Source organism: Dendronephthya gigantea, unplaced genomic scaffold (assembly GCF_004324835.1).
Source record: "Dendronephthya gigantea isolate DGI-Jeju-01 unplaced genomic scaffold, DenGig_1.0 000096F, whole genome shotgun sequence".
Classification (NCBI taxonomy): Eukaryota; Metazoa; Cnidaria; class Anthozoa; order Malacalcyonacea; family Nephtheidae; genus Dendronephthya; species Dendronephthya gigantea.
The window spans coordinates 223,406-235,708 of NW_021163106.1; the positions used below are offsets into that span (position 1 = coordinate 223,406).

The 12,303-nt window shown below is 37.2% G+C and overlaps 1 protein-coding gene across 1 annotated transcript; it reads left to right on the forward strand.

Annotated features, from left to right (window-relative positions):
* The first annotated feature begins 754 nt into the window (after window positions 1-754).
* On the forward strand, window positions 755-9,899 carry LOC114534003 (hephaestin-like protein). The gene is made up of 15 exons (XM_028555642.1): window positions 755-965; window positions 2,799-3,060; window positions 3,764-3,938; window positions 4,049-4,351; window positions 4,431-4,749; window positions 5,310-5,496; window positions 5,644-5,881; window positions 5,961-6,140; window positions 6,367-6,570; window positions 6,682-6,925; window positions 7,222-7,452; window positions 7,772-7,991; window positions 8,137-8,448; window positions 8,541-8,697; window positions 9,504-9,899. The coding sequence occupies exons 1-15, from the start codon at window positions 802-804 to the stop codon at window positions 9,518-9,520; spliced, it is 3,213 nt and encodes a 1,070-aa protein (XP_028411443.1). The 5' UTR covers window positions 755-801; the 3' UTR covers window positions 9,521-9,899.
* Window positions 9,900-12,303: the final 2,404 nt, after the last annotated feature.

Here is a 12,303-nt window from a genome sequence, read left to right on the forward strand (position 1 = left end):
AGTAATGAAATTTGTGGTATCAACTATTTATATCCATACATTCATATTTGTAGCCATAAGCATTAAAAACAAAATCAGTCGGGCATAAGATGAGTGTATGAATATGCGTCCCCTAACACAGTTTCTAAAGACGGCCTTGGCGAGCATTGGCGTAACTAGAACGATAATTGGGGGTGAATATTCATATACACAGTTCTGCCCGACGGATTTAAGCTACTGCAATTGCAAAAGAAATCCGTAGGGCAGAACTGGATGTATGAATATTCACCCCCCCCCCCCCAATTATCGTTGTAGTTACGCCACTGCTGGCGAGAGACATGTCGTTACATTATGGATGTATCCTTTTTGTAGAAACGTTTTTATGGGTTACAATATGTACAGTAACACGTTTGCTGGAACTGGACAGATCTAATATTATCTAAAAATTAGTCGTCGCTAGCTGAGACTCTTTTTTATTATTATGATGGGTAAGATAATTACATTTTCCCTTTTAAGTACAACAGTCAAAATTCAACAACGAATATTCGGAAATATTTGTTAACATGCAGAACCTGGATTTGTGAAAAATTTTTGCCCTGCAGATCAGTAATTCAATATGGTTTTACGTATCAACATTTGATTTGATTCATGGTTGCATTTTTGAGTGTTTCAAAAGTATTGCGATTAAGAGTCGTGAGTATTGAATGTCGGTAATTTGAACATGTGCTGTTGTTCTTATGAGTTGGTATAGTCAGTACTGACCTTTATAGGTCACCTGACAGGCACCAAGAGAGAGAGAGACGTTCAACAGCAAGTCGTGAGATGGAACGACACAAAAAAACGATATATTTTTGCATTATTCTTGCATTGCTTGGCAATGTAAACTGCGTCCTGAGAACCTACTATATTGCAGCTGTAGAAGAAAAGTGGAACTATGCTCCGACGGGAGTAAATCAACTAACTGGCGTCTTGTTGGACGAAGATGAGTAAGTTTTGTTTCTAGTCAATATTCGCAAGTATACGCAAGTAGAATTGAAACTGACCTTGAAATATAAAAGCTTAAAACGGCAAAATTTGGCCATTGTGATGCGCAAGCTAACGATAGTCGTAGATCTCTCATCCCAAACACAAGATATCTAATATTTATATAAACATATACTAGAATAATATTTATGTACCAATATATTCGCTTCCGTTTCGTTAATCGTCGCGTATCTAACGCGCATGCATGCAATAGCTGCGCAAAGAACATTTCAACCTATATGATTGCAAATCTACACGATCACGTTCATCATACTGATTATTAGTGAGTATAGTAAGCTTGACTACGGCAGCGATTCACCAAAAAGTAGTTTTTCTAATTACGAAAGCAAGATATTATGATTTTATGACTAATTCCAGCTTACATTTTTATAAGTTCTAATTAAAAATGAGCTTGAAAGAGAAATCCCATATTCACAATAATTAAAATGGTGGGAGGATTTTTGTATGCTTTTCTGAATAGTTCCTCAAATATTTGACTTCCGCGGAGAGCGCCCGCTTGCTTTAAACGCGCTGAAACGCTCGACGATATCAACTTCCTCATCTCCGCGTCATCAACGAATACTGTTGCATTCGTTAGGTGATCTAATATTGCATGATGTAAAAATAGTCTTTGGCCGAAAATCAAACAATAATTGCCGGTAGAAGTGTGGTATACACTAATACACGATCTCTTAGAGCTTCAATTTAAAGCGTCTACGCGTGGATTAAGGTATCATGTAGCGATGGGTTTACAGCTAGGTCTTTTGATACAATATTCAAATGCGTGATTTAAATGCGAGTGCATGCATGGGCATTAATCTATTGGGCAATAAATCTATTATCTCTACTCAGCACAAGTTTGCAAAACATTTTGACGAAAAGTTAAAACGAATACTGAGACGAGTTTTCAGGCAATGCCTCCATGCACTGTGTATTTCAAAAGAATGTAGCCCTTTATATTATACCACTTGCAATCAGTGTACATGCATGTGTGTGAAGCTCGCCAGGTATGCTGGGTGCATGATTTTGACAGAAATTGAGTCGGCAAACCTTAATATGGCCAGAAATGCAGGCCTGTAAGCGATGAGGTGTGTGTGCTCATATGGTTCAGTTGTCACTGCATTATTTTAGATCAGTGTCGCTTGTATCATAGCAACAGAAAAAGAAAATAATGGCGATCAAAAATCACTCTACTAAATTAATGTATTTCATCGCGTTGGGGAACACATTTACGCGTCTTTTTAAGCTTTTTAAATGCGATATAAATATAGCTAGAGCCTTTATGAACCAGCTCTGTCGTAGACATTTTCCGATGCCTGCCAACAACGAGCAATTGGAGCTGTAAGGTACCTAATATGCCCAAAGTATACACTTTCTAATATACAATTTCAATCCTCAAATTTTCAGTAGTTAAAGATCAATAAAATTGATGATGTTTTCGACGTGAACAAACATGACTTCTCAATTGTGGCTTACATAAAAAGCAAATTTTAATAATTCCCCAATAAATTCTTATACGGGACCCCATGTTGGATTTTTAAATTACCGCTAAATAACGCATGTTTGGCAGTTGGCATCCATATTGGCCTGCATTTCTGGCCATCGGCGTTGCTTGGCAAAATTCCGTTCACATACTACCTGTAACAAAGCGTTACCGCTGCACTATCTTGCAATTTTGCAGAGTCTTAGAAATTAAATAATTATCAAAAATAAGTAGCTAATAATTTTTTTTCTCGAATCCTTCTCCCTAAAAGGAGCATTAAAATGGAGATTGATATGTTTTTTTCTCTCAAAAGAGCTGCTTCGGTATTCACAGTGAATGACCCGACAAAGACAATCGGACGGGAATATAACAAAGTGTTATATCGGGGGTGCACCAGTCGGTCTTGCTCAAAATTCAAAGACCATCCTCCATATCTAGGCGTCCTGGGCCCTGTCATTCGCGCTGAAGTTGGAGATATTATAAAAGTATATTTCAAAAATCTTGCAAGCAGAAATTACAGCATTCATCCGCATGGTGTATTCTACCAGAAGAACTCTGAAGGAGCTTTGTATGAGGTCAGTATGACAGACCGGAAAAAGGTACAGATTTTGCAAGCAGCTGGTTCTCCAACACACTCAAGAATATTTAAAACAAACAATGAATGGCGGATATTTCGGCTATCATCGATAGTTTAGGTATTGAACGGTTGCGAAGCTGTTTTCGCTGCTACAGGAACCCGCTATAGCGATCTGACCACTGAGCTTAACACTGTATTACTAATGTTACACTGGGTACAGTTCTATCCAAAATGTTTGTAAATAATTTATTTTCAGTTAGTATAAATATGGATAGAATTTATTTCATAGCTCGGCAGAATTAATGTACAGTAATTTAGCACTAAAATTCGAACTAAAGCCATCAAAAATATTAAATGCATTGTCCCTATTCCTGCGCAGTCATACCAATTATATATCAGCTTGTCGTCTTTCTCGGCCATTTGCCAGCTTTATGTTAGCTGGTGATAACACCTGCTGGATTTTAATTGTCGCACTTTAATCTATTTCATTGATTCATCGTAATCATCTCTGAACAATCTCAAACCTCGCCTTCCTTTAGACTTTTCAGTTTGATAGTTATGAGTTTCAGATATGGGTTTTTTGTTTCGCTACTTCAATATCCTTAATATGATATTTTGACCGAACCATATTAAACAATATATTCATATTTTGGTAGTTGGGTAGCTTCTTGTAGTTTGTCACTGCTTGCATTTCTATTCAGGACGGAACTCGTGGTCGTGATAAGTCAGATGACGCGGTGCCTCCAAATGCCTCATATACTTACACTTGGAAAGTAAGGAAGGAGCATGGACCTACGGCGAGTGATTCAGATTGTTTGACCTGGGTCTATCATTCACATGTTCATCCTCAGAAAGACGTCAACACTGGCCTCGTAGGTACGTGTCTCACATAATCTAAACAGCTCTTCTCCGCTATAGGATAACTCTCTGCTAGTGCCTGTTTCATTCACGTTATAGTTCGCAATACGGCTGCTCTGTGTTTTTAGGTGCCATGCTTATTTGTAAGAAGGGAACGTTCAAGCACAACAAACACAAAAATATCGACAAAGATTTCGTGATTATGTTCACTGTTATGGATGAAAACGAAAGTTGGTTATTAGAAAGAAATATCGCAGAATATTGCCCGCAGTTCAGTTCGTCAATAGATGACGAAGATTTCCAAGAGAGCAACAAAATGCACGTAATCAATGGATACTTCTATGGTAACACACCGGGGCTTAAGATGTGCACTGGAGATAAGGTAGATTGGCATTTGTTTGGCATGGGGACGGAAGTGGATATACATACAGGTGAGTCGATCGCGTATCCTAGTTTAGCCTATGTGTCCTAATTTATCCTTACAATGTTTAAATCTCTTTAAATTTTCAGCTTTCTTTCATGGTCAGACAGTTCAAATTGACGGTCATCGTAAAGACGTTGGTTCCATGTTTCCTGCCAGATCAAGCACTGCTCATATGACCGCAATAAAACCAGGTGTATGGCTGTTTAATTGCCTGGTCAATGACCACTACTCAGCTGGAATGTCCGCTTTATTCAATGTAACAAACTGTGAAAAAAATTACCCAGGAAGGGAAGCGCTGAGTGGTAAAACAAGAAAATATTTCATAGCTGCAGAGGAAGTCATTTGGGATTATGCGCCCTCCGGAATGGACAATTTTAATGGTGGGAATTTGACAAGTGAAGACAGGTGAGTTTCATAGACCAATTCGTGGCCCAATTAATGGGTTCTAATCTCTGCTGTGGATACCTATTCGCTTGGTAATTGATGTATTTCGACCTTAATGATTAAGAGGAGATTTTTTATCATGTCGTGTATTTTTGGCGGAAGACGTTCAAAATATAAAACATTTTCGGCGTACCACTCAAAATTATTTATTCTTTAGATTATGTTGCGAACTAAGTTTTGAACTGCATGCATTTGGTGATTGCAAAACACCAAACGACAAGAGTTGTTTCAAAATATTATAATGCGGCTATCAGCAATGTTTTAAATGTCAACACCATTATAACTGAAATGAATACAAAAGTAGCTTCGATTCAAATGTCATTTTCATTCTCGTTCCAAAACATTTTCAATGTTGAAAATTTTAGTACTGTTGCATGAAGATATAAATGAGGTTTTGAGCATAATTATATTACGCGGCATACAGTAGAAAAATATCTTCAATTGACTATGCAGGTTCAAATTTACGAGGAAGCTCAACCCTGAAGAAATTATGCGTCATTCGTTCATTTTTTTTTTCATAGCAAAGGTCATGAATTTTTTGCAAAGTCCGATAGCTCCATCGGTGGAAGATACTGGAAAGCATTATTCTTTGAATATACAAACGACAGATTTATAGAGAGGAAAGAAAAGCCTAATCACTTAGGGTTTTTGGGCCCGATTATCAGAGCTGAAGTTGGGGACACAATACAAGTAACTTTTAAGAACATGGTATGTTACATATGAACTTTCAGTCTCTTCGATGACTGTGTCAACATCACGATTTGTTACAAGATTAGGTTTCGCGAAAGCTGACGTTTTCTTTTCATTTGTAGTTACTAAGATTCACTGTTAAATTTCATATTAAATTCTTTTTAGGCTTCATATAACTTCAGCATCCAACCTCATGGTGTAATATACGACAAATCAAATGAAGGTTCAATGTATAAAGATGGCACATCAAATTCAGCTAAACGTGATGATTCGGTTAGACCAAACGACGTCTTCGTCTATACCTGGACAATTCCAAAACACGTTGGACCAACAAAAGACGACCCGAATTGTCTAACCTGGGTTTATTCTTCTGCTGTAGATCCAATTAAAGATGTGTATTCTGGTAAAATAATATCATCATACACTCATACGACATGGCACTTAAGGGTTGACAGTATAACAGCTTATATCACCTACCGTAGGTTTAATCGGACCACTCTTGGTTTGCAAGAAAGGATCTTTGGATGCAGAAGGAAAACAGAAAAGCATTAGCAAGGAATTCTTTTTAATGTTCACTGTTTCAAATGAGAATGAAGCTTGGTATATTGAAAAGAATGTAAATGAATTTATCGGCGGAGAAGCAGCGAAATCATTTGCTTATGGTAAGTCGAAATCTTTCATTTTGAGTAGGTAAAAGCCAATGCAGATACCAGAAATATTTGAATGTTATATTTCTATAAATCGCTTGTGTTACCTATCGTACTGGAGCGTTAATCTATTTTAAATCTTTTCACCATGGAATAATAGTACTTCATGTTGTTAGAAAATCAGGAATTTTATCATTTTACTGTACAATTCATCTACATAAAAACTGCCCATTGTCCACAGATCCGGAGATAGAGAACAACTTGATGCACGGGATTAATGGCTTCCTCTTTGCTAACCTACCTGGTCTTGAAATGTGTCTGAATGATGACGTATCCTGGCATCTCATTGGTTATGGTAACGAAGTTGATATTCATGGCGCGTATTTTCATGGTCAGACATTTTTAATGAATAAAAATCGTAAAGATGCCGTGAATTTAATACCCGGTGAGTAAATTTAATTGAAATTCTAGTCAAAAGAAATATGCAATTGCAGTATTTTGGGCTAAATAGATATTCGGCGTGCGCGATTGGTAATAAACTCCGTGTTTCTTTTAGGAACGTTCGAGACAGTGAAAATGAAACCAGATAACCCTGGTGAATGGGCAGTTGTTTGTCGTACCAATGACCATTACGACGCTGGGATGGTGGCAAAGTTTCGAGTGAATACTTGTAACAAGGTTCCTTCCTATTCCGAATCCAGGAAAACTAGAACATACTACATATCAGCCATTGAAGAAAAGTGGGATTATGGTCCCAGTGGAAAGAACGAAATAGAAGGAACAGATTTAGACAAGGATAAGTAAGTTTCTGAGGAACATAATAAATAATTGAAAAATAAGTAATAGCCAGTATTAGTGTAGGTGTGGAAATATTTGAGGCCAAATTGCCATCAGCGCTATCGAAAAAACAAAGGGCCAAGGCAAAGAAAACAAAGAACTAGTGTGATATTGTTTGGCCTCAAATATGCAACAATTTATCAACCCTTCTAATCAGCTCTATTTCGAAAATATTGTTACTGCCATAGGCGTAAAAATATCGCCTTCGAACTTTTTAAACACTCGTATATTGAGACCAAAGCTAAACACCCTCTTGCAGAGATGCAATGGAATATGCCAAGTCTGGGCAAACAAGAATAGGACGTGTTTATCATAAAGCACTTTATCGTGAATACACCGATGATACCTTCACAACGAGGAAAGAAAGTCCTGAGTATCTCGGATTTCTTGGGCCGATATTGCGAGCTGAAGTTGGGGAGTCGATAAGAGTTGTTTTCAAAAATCAGGCATCTAGAAAATTTTCTGTTCATCCTCATGGAGTGTTTTATGAGTAAGTATTAACAATTTAATAGTCATGAACTACCACTATATAATACAGGACGCCATTTCTTTTATCTGATTTGCAAATTTGTCTGATTAAGAAGAATGGTGGTTGTGTGATCCAGGCACCTGCATTTGTTAATCAGAATTCCCATCATTTTTGGCCTATCGACTACAGCAACCAATAAAAATTTACTGAAGAAAATTATTTTAAGAAAGTTACACTAGTTTTATAAGAGTGCTTTTAAATAGAATGAAACGAATTTTCATGCCAGGACTACTAAAACTCGAAATAATGAATAAATCCTAATGATTTTTTTTAATGTTAGCAAAGAGAACGAAGGAGCATTGTATATTGATGACACAACATTGAAAGATGACGATGCAGTTCTCCCAGGTCAAACGTATATCTACACATGGAAAGTCCCTGCCAGAGCCGGGCCTACGTCCAGTGATAATGATTGTTTATCATGGATGTATTACAGTCATGTCGAGCCGTCGAAGGATACAAATTCAGGTCTTGTAGGTCCTTTGATCATATGTAGAAAGGTGAGTTTTTAAGACAAGTACTTCTAAAGAAGGTTAACTTTTCCAACTCTCTATTAATCGCTTTGAATCATTTTGTTCTTCTATTTGCCCTAGTTGCTCTTCTATTCGCCCAGGAAATAGTTTCATTCAGAATTCTCAATTCCAGGGCACTCTTTCAGAGGATGGATCTCGGGCAAAGAATGCCGATCATGAATATCCAGTCTATTTCAGCGTTGTCGATGAAAACTTGAGTTGGTATTTGGACAAAAATATCGAAGAGTTCACCAACGATCCCGTTGATAAGGAGGACGAAGATTTTATTGAAAGCAATAAGATGAACGGAATTAATGGTCGTATTTACGGTAACCTAGATGGACTTGAAATGGTAAAAGGGCAAAATATCTTTTGGTATCTTCTTAGCCTTGGAACAGAAGTTGATATGCACAACGTTCATTTTCATGGCCAGACAGTTTTAGCTGTAAGTTAAATTTGATATTATATATTATGACAGTGGCTCCGTTGTGTTTTAGAGTTTGAAAAAAGATGAAAAATTGGCTTTAATTTCTGCAGAGAACCACCGCCGAGCACAGAGAAGATGTTGTTGACTTATTCCCTGGAGTTTTTATGACGGTCAAGATGATACCAGACAGTATTGGAAAATGGTTGTTACATTGTCACGTGAACGATCACATGGTTCATGGAATGCAAGTTTTTTATGATGTCAAAGGTCCGTTTTAAACCGTGCTATTTTCTTGAATCTCCTATAGCCTATAACATTTTCGAGCTTTAGAGTATAGCAAAGTCAGCATCGGCAATTACATGCATAGGTTCACCTGAGCAGCTAGAGTTACAATTTATACTGTGGTAATCCAGTGTTATTGGGTTGTTGTTTATTGGGATGTTGTATATACAAATGAACCTACATAGATTGTTGTAATATAGGTTACGAATCAATTTGTCATCAATAACTATTTCGGACAAAAAGGGTCGAAGCGAGGTAAAAACTGCATAAATTGTAATGAAAGACTAATCAGGTTAAGCCTTTGATGTGTTGCGCTTTTTACCTCGCTTAGCTGGGATAACTCGCTCCAATTCTAAATACTGTAAACAGGCCCTAAAGTTCACGATACGTTACTATACGATACGCACGAGAATGACGAATCTCGTACTCATATACTCGTACTCGTAGTCGCTGCTAAAACTCCATCACATCAATGAACACAAAGGAATTGTAACAATATTCCCAAAAAGAGAATTGAAAACCCCAAATTTGATAAAATCAGCTTGTCCGTTATACATTTGCCAAAATAGTTGGCAATAAAGAACACCACGTGTACTCGGTTCTACATTAGTGCAAAGGCCGGGTTTACGGCGAAAGCTCTGCACAAATACACGTAGTGTTCCTATAAACTGGTGATGGTTTAAATTTGCTGCATGTGCATAATCACAAGATTATTATTGATTTATATTTAGGATTTACTTAGCTATTCTGTTTAACTAATGGTATATAATGGTCTATATTTCATTTTTTAGAAAAACGGGACAAATGATCGAAAAAAAGCATCACCATTGACCGGAACCTGGGTGTTAAACAAAATTTATTGCTTTCTCCTTTTTTTCTTTTCTATATGCTTTAGCGTTTGATTATTATATCCCTTAAATAGGAGCATGAATGTATCACTGTAGTCGAATGAATCACTGATGGCAAAAGTATCTCAAATACTCTTGCTATAATTCATACTGAGACCGTGGCTTGGCATGGTAGTTAATTTAGCAATATAGTTTCGTACATTAAAGTTGAAATTTGAAACGTAAAAAAACTGATTATTTCGAGAGTATATGTAGTATTAGGGAATATTTTAATAAACCACGACATGCAAAGAAGTATGGAATAAATAATTTTTATACCGGGAAAATGACGTGTACTTATTTGGAATTACCATAAGGGCTAGCGTACGTCAGACTATATGAGTCGAGTCAGGGGCCGCGGAAAATCGTTGTGTGTGGGGGGGGGGTGATATCATGTATTCTTGGTAGTGGACCGTAAAAACATCAATTTGAAAATAAACTAATAATATTGAACGTGAATATGTGATTGAATATTAGCACATATCAATATTCTCTCCAAACGAATAACACTCCGTATTATTCCACACTCCGTACACGCTGTAAATCAAGTCATATATAAGGTCGTATAAAGCCATGATGTGTCCATAAAAACATTCTCGGTACCTTCTCTAAAACTACCTGTAGATAATTATTCAGCATTAAACGCTGCTTTTCAAAAAGGGGGTTGTTCTTTCGCGGGGAAATCATGCATACGCATACCAATTTTACGCGATATTGATCTAGCAAAGGAGCAACCAAGTCGTCAATGCGTGAACCGACTGTTTCGGGCCTTAAGGCGGACAAATCGTTCGTGCCTATCACCAAAATAACAATATCTCGGGCACACCGAGAAACTATGCCTAAATCAAATTTGCGGATCTTCTCCACTGTTCTACCCACTACACCGTGTAGAGAAATTATCTCTCGCTGTGCCCTTCAGATTAAAGGTTGGGCAAATGCGAATATCCCGTTTACGTTTCAGGTCGCACGGTAGGCGACGAACAAATGAGTATCGCAGGACCAAAACTTTTGGGGGTACCATTGTGTATACGTAGCTACTATGTATATATGTATATCAATATATAATTATATAGAAAAACAAGCAAAACACTTCTGTAAATACCTTTCAACTTTAAAAAAGCTCTGTCTTTTGCGATGTCACGCTTAAACTGACCGTTTGTGGCTTGGGTATTCGGTTGTTGTTAGTTTTCGATTTGCTACTGCCTACTGGCCATTGACCACCTTTCCCATATTGCGTGCCATTCATTTCCTGTCGGTCTTTTAGATAGGACGCCAAGCCCATCATATAAGATTTTTAATTATCGTCGGCAAGGCGTATCCCCTTGGGAGGTACACCTTGCCTTATAGTAGTCTATTAATTTATAAAATCACATTACATAAATTTCTTATTTCCTTCGTATTCTGATTTAAACCACCTTGAACCTAAAGTTGTCCTCGCTCTGTGATTTAAAAATTCTTAGCAAATATATCAAGCTAAAGAACGCTTTAAAAAACAAAAGCCTAGTGTTATATCAATAAAAATTTCCTGAGCCTCTGCTCCTTGAGCAAAAAGGATTCCTTTCAATTGACATTTATTCTATGAAACTATATCTCAAATAAGTAAAGTTGACAATGTCATGTAACACTTCAGACAACAATATACTGATTATGCATTTTACTACAATCATTATTGTTTAAATTTATTTACAAACAGGTGCCCTTTAGAGCTTTCGAAACATATGTTTTCCCATGGGCCAAAATTTGTGCACTATATAATGCACGTAAAAAAGACAAATGACATAATTACGTTCCATATATCTACAAATTTCCCTCATTGTCTGCACCCTATACAGAATTGATATTGGCGGTCTATAAAATAATATCTCGCTTCCTTTCATACATTGCATTTGTTTTAATTAAGAAGCAATATAATTTTGCAATTAAACGAAACTTACCTGGAAGTTGAAGTTTGATTGGAATTCTAAGTTGTCATCAGTCAGGAACGAAGGAGTCACATGAGATGCGCATGCGTCTTGCCAATCAGTCTTCATCGTGAGGGGTGTAGAAAACTCAGGAACGAAGGAATTTGGGCGGCGTGGGTATACATTTCACGGGCATGTGACTCCTTCGTTCCTGACTGATGACAACTTAGAATTCCAATCAAACTTCAACTTCCAGGTAAGTTTCGTTTAATTGCAAGATTCTATTTTGTCATCAGTCTACGTCACTACAGAGTCACATGAGATTTCAAAGTTCTACGCACACGAACTATACTCGTAACCGAGTATTTATTTAATCTTAACATAACATGAACATCAAAGATTTATGTTAACAACTTAAAGTGATAAATTTTCTACGACAGTTTGTCCAAAATTAGATTGTTCTAATGGTTTACCATAAAACCGTGCAAACGTTCCACTATTCGACCAACCAGCAGACTTCATGATTGTCACCATATCTAATCCTTTTCGATGACAAAACGATGTCGAGGCAGCTCCGCTGCTATGTGCACCATATACATCCGTATTAATACCAGACGATTTAAGAACTTCCCGGACCCACCTGGCCACTGTATCCTTCGAGATAGAACGGTGTGGTTTAACATAGCTAATTAATAACTGCGTATGCTTATCCCTCAATTTTGCAGTCCTTTCGATATATTCGTCCAAATGTTGTACGACACATAATCCGGGGTCTTCATCGAAGGCCATCAGTTCGATAGGAT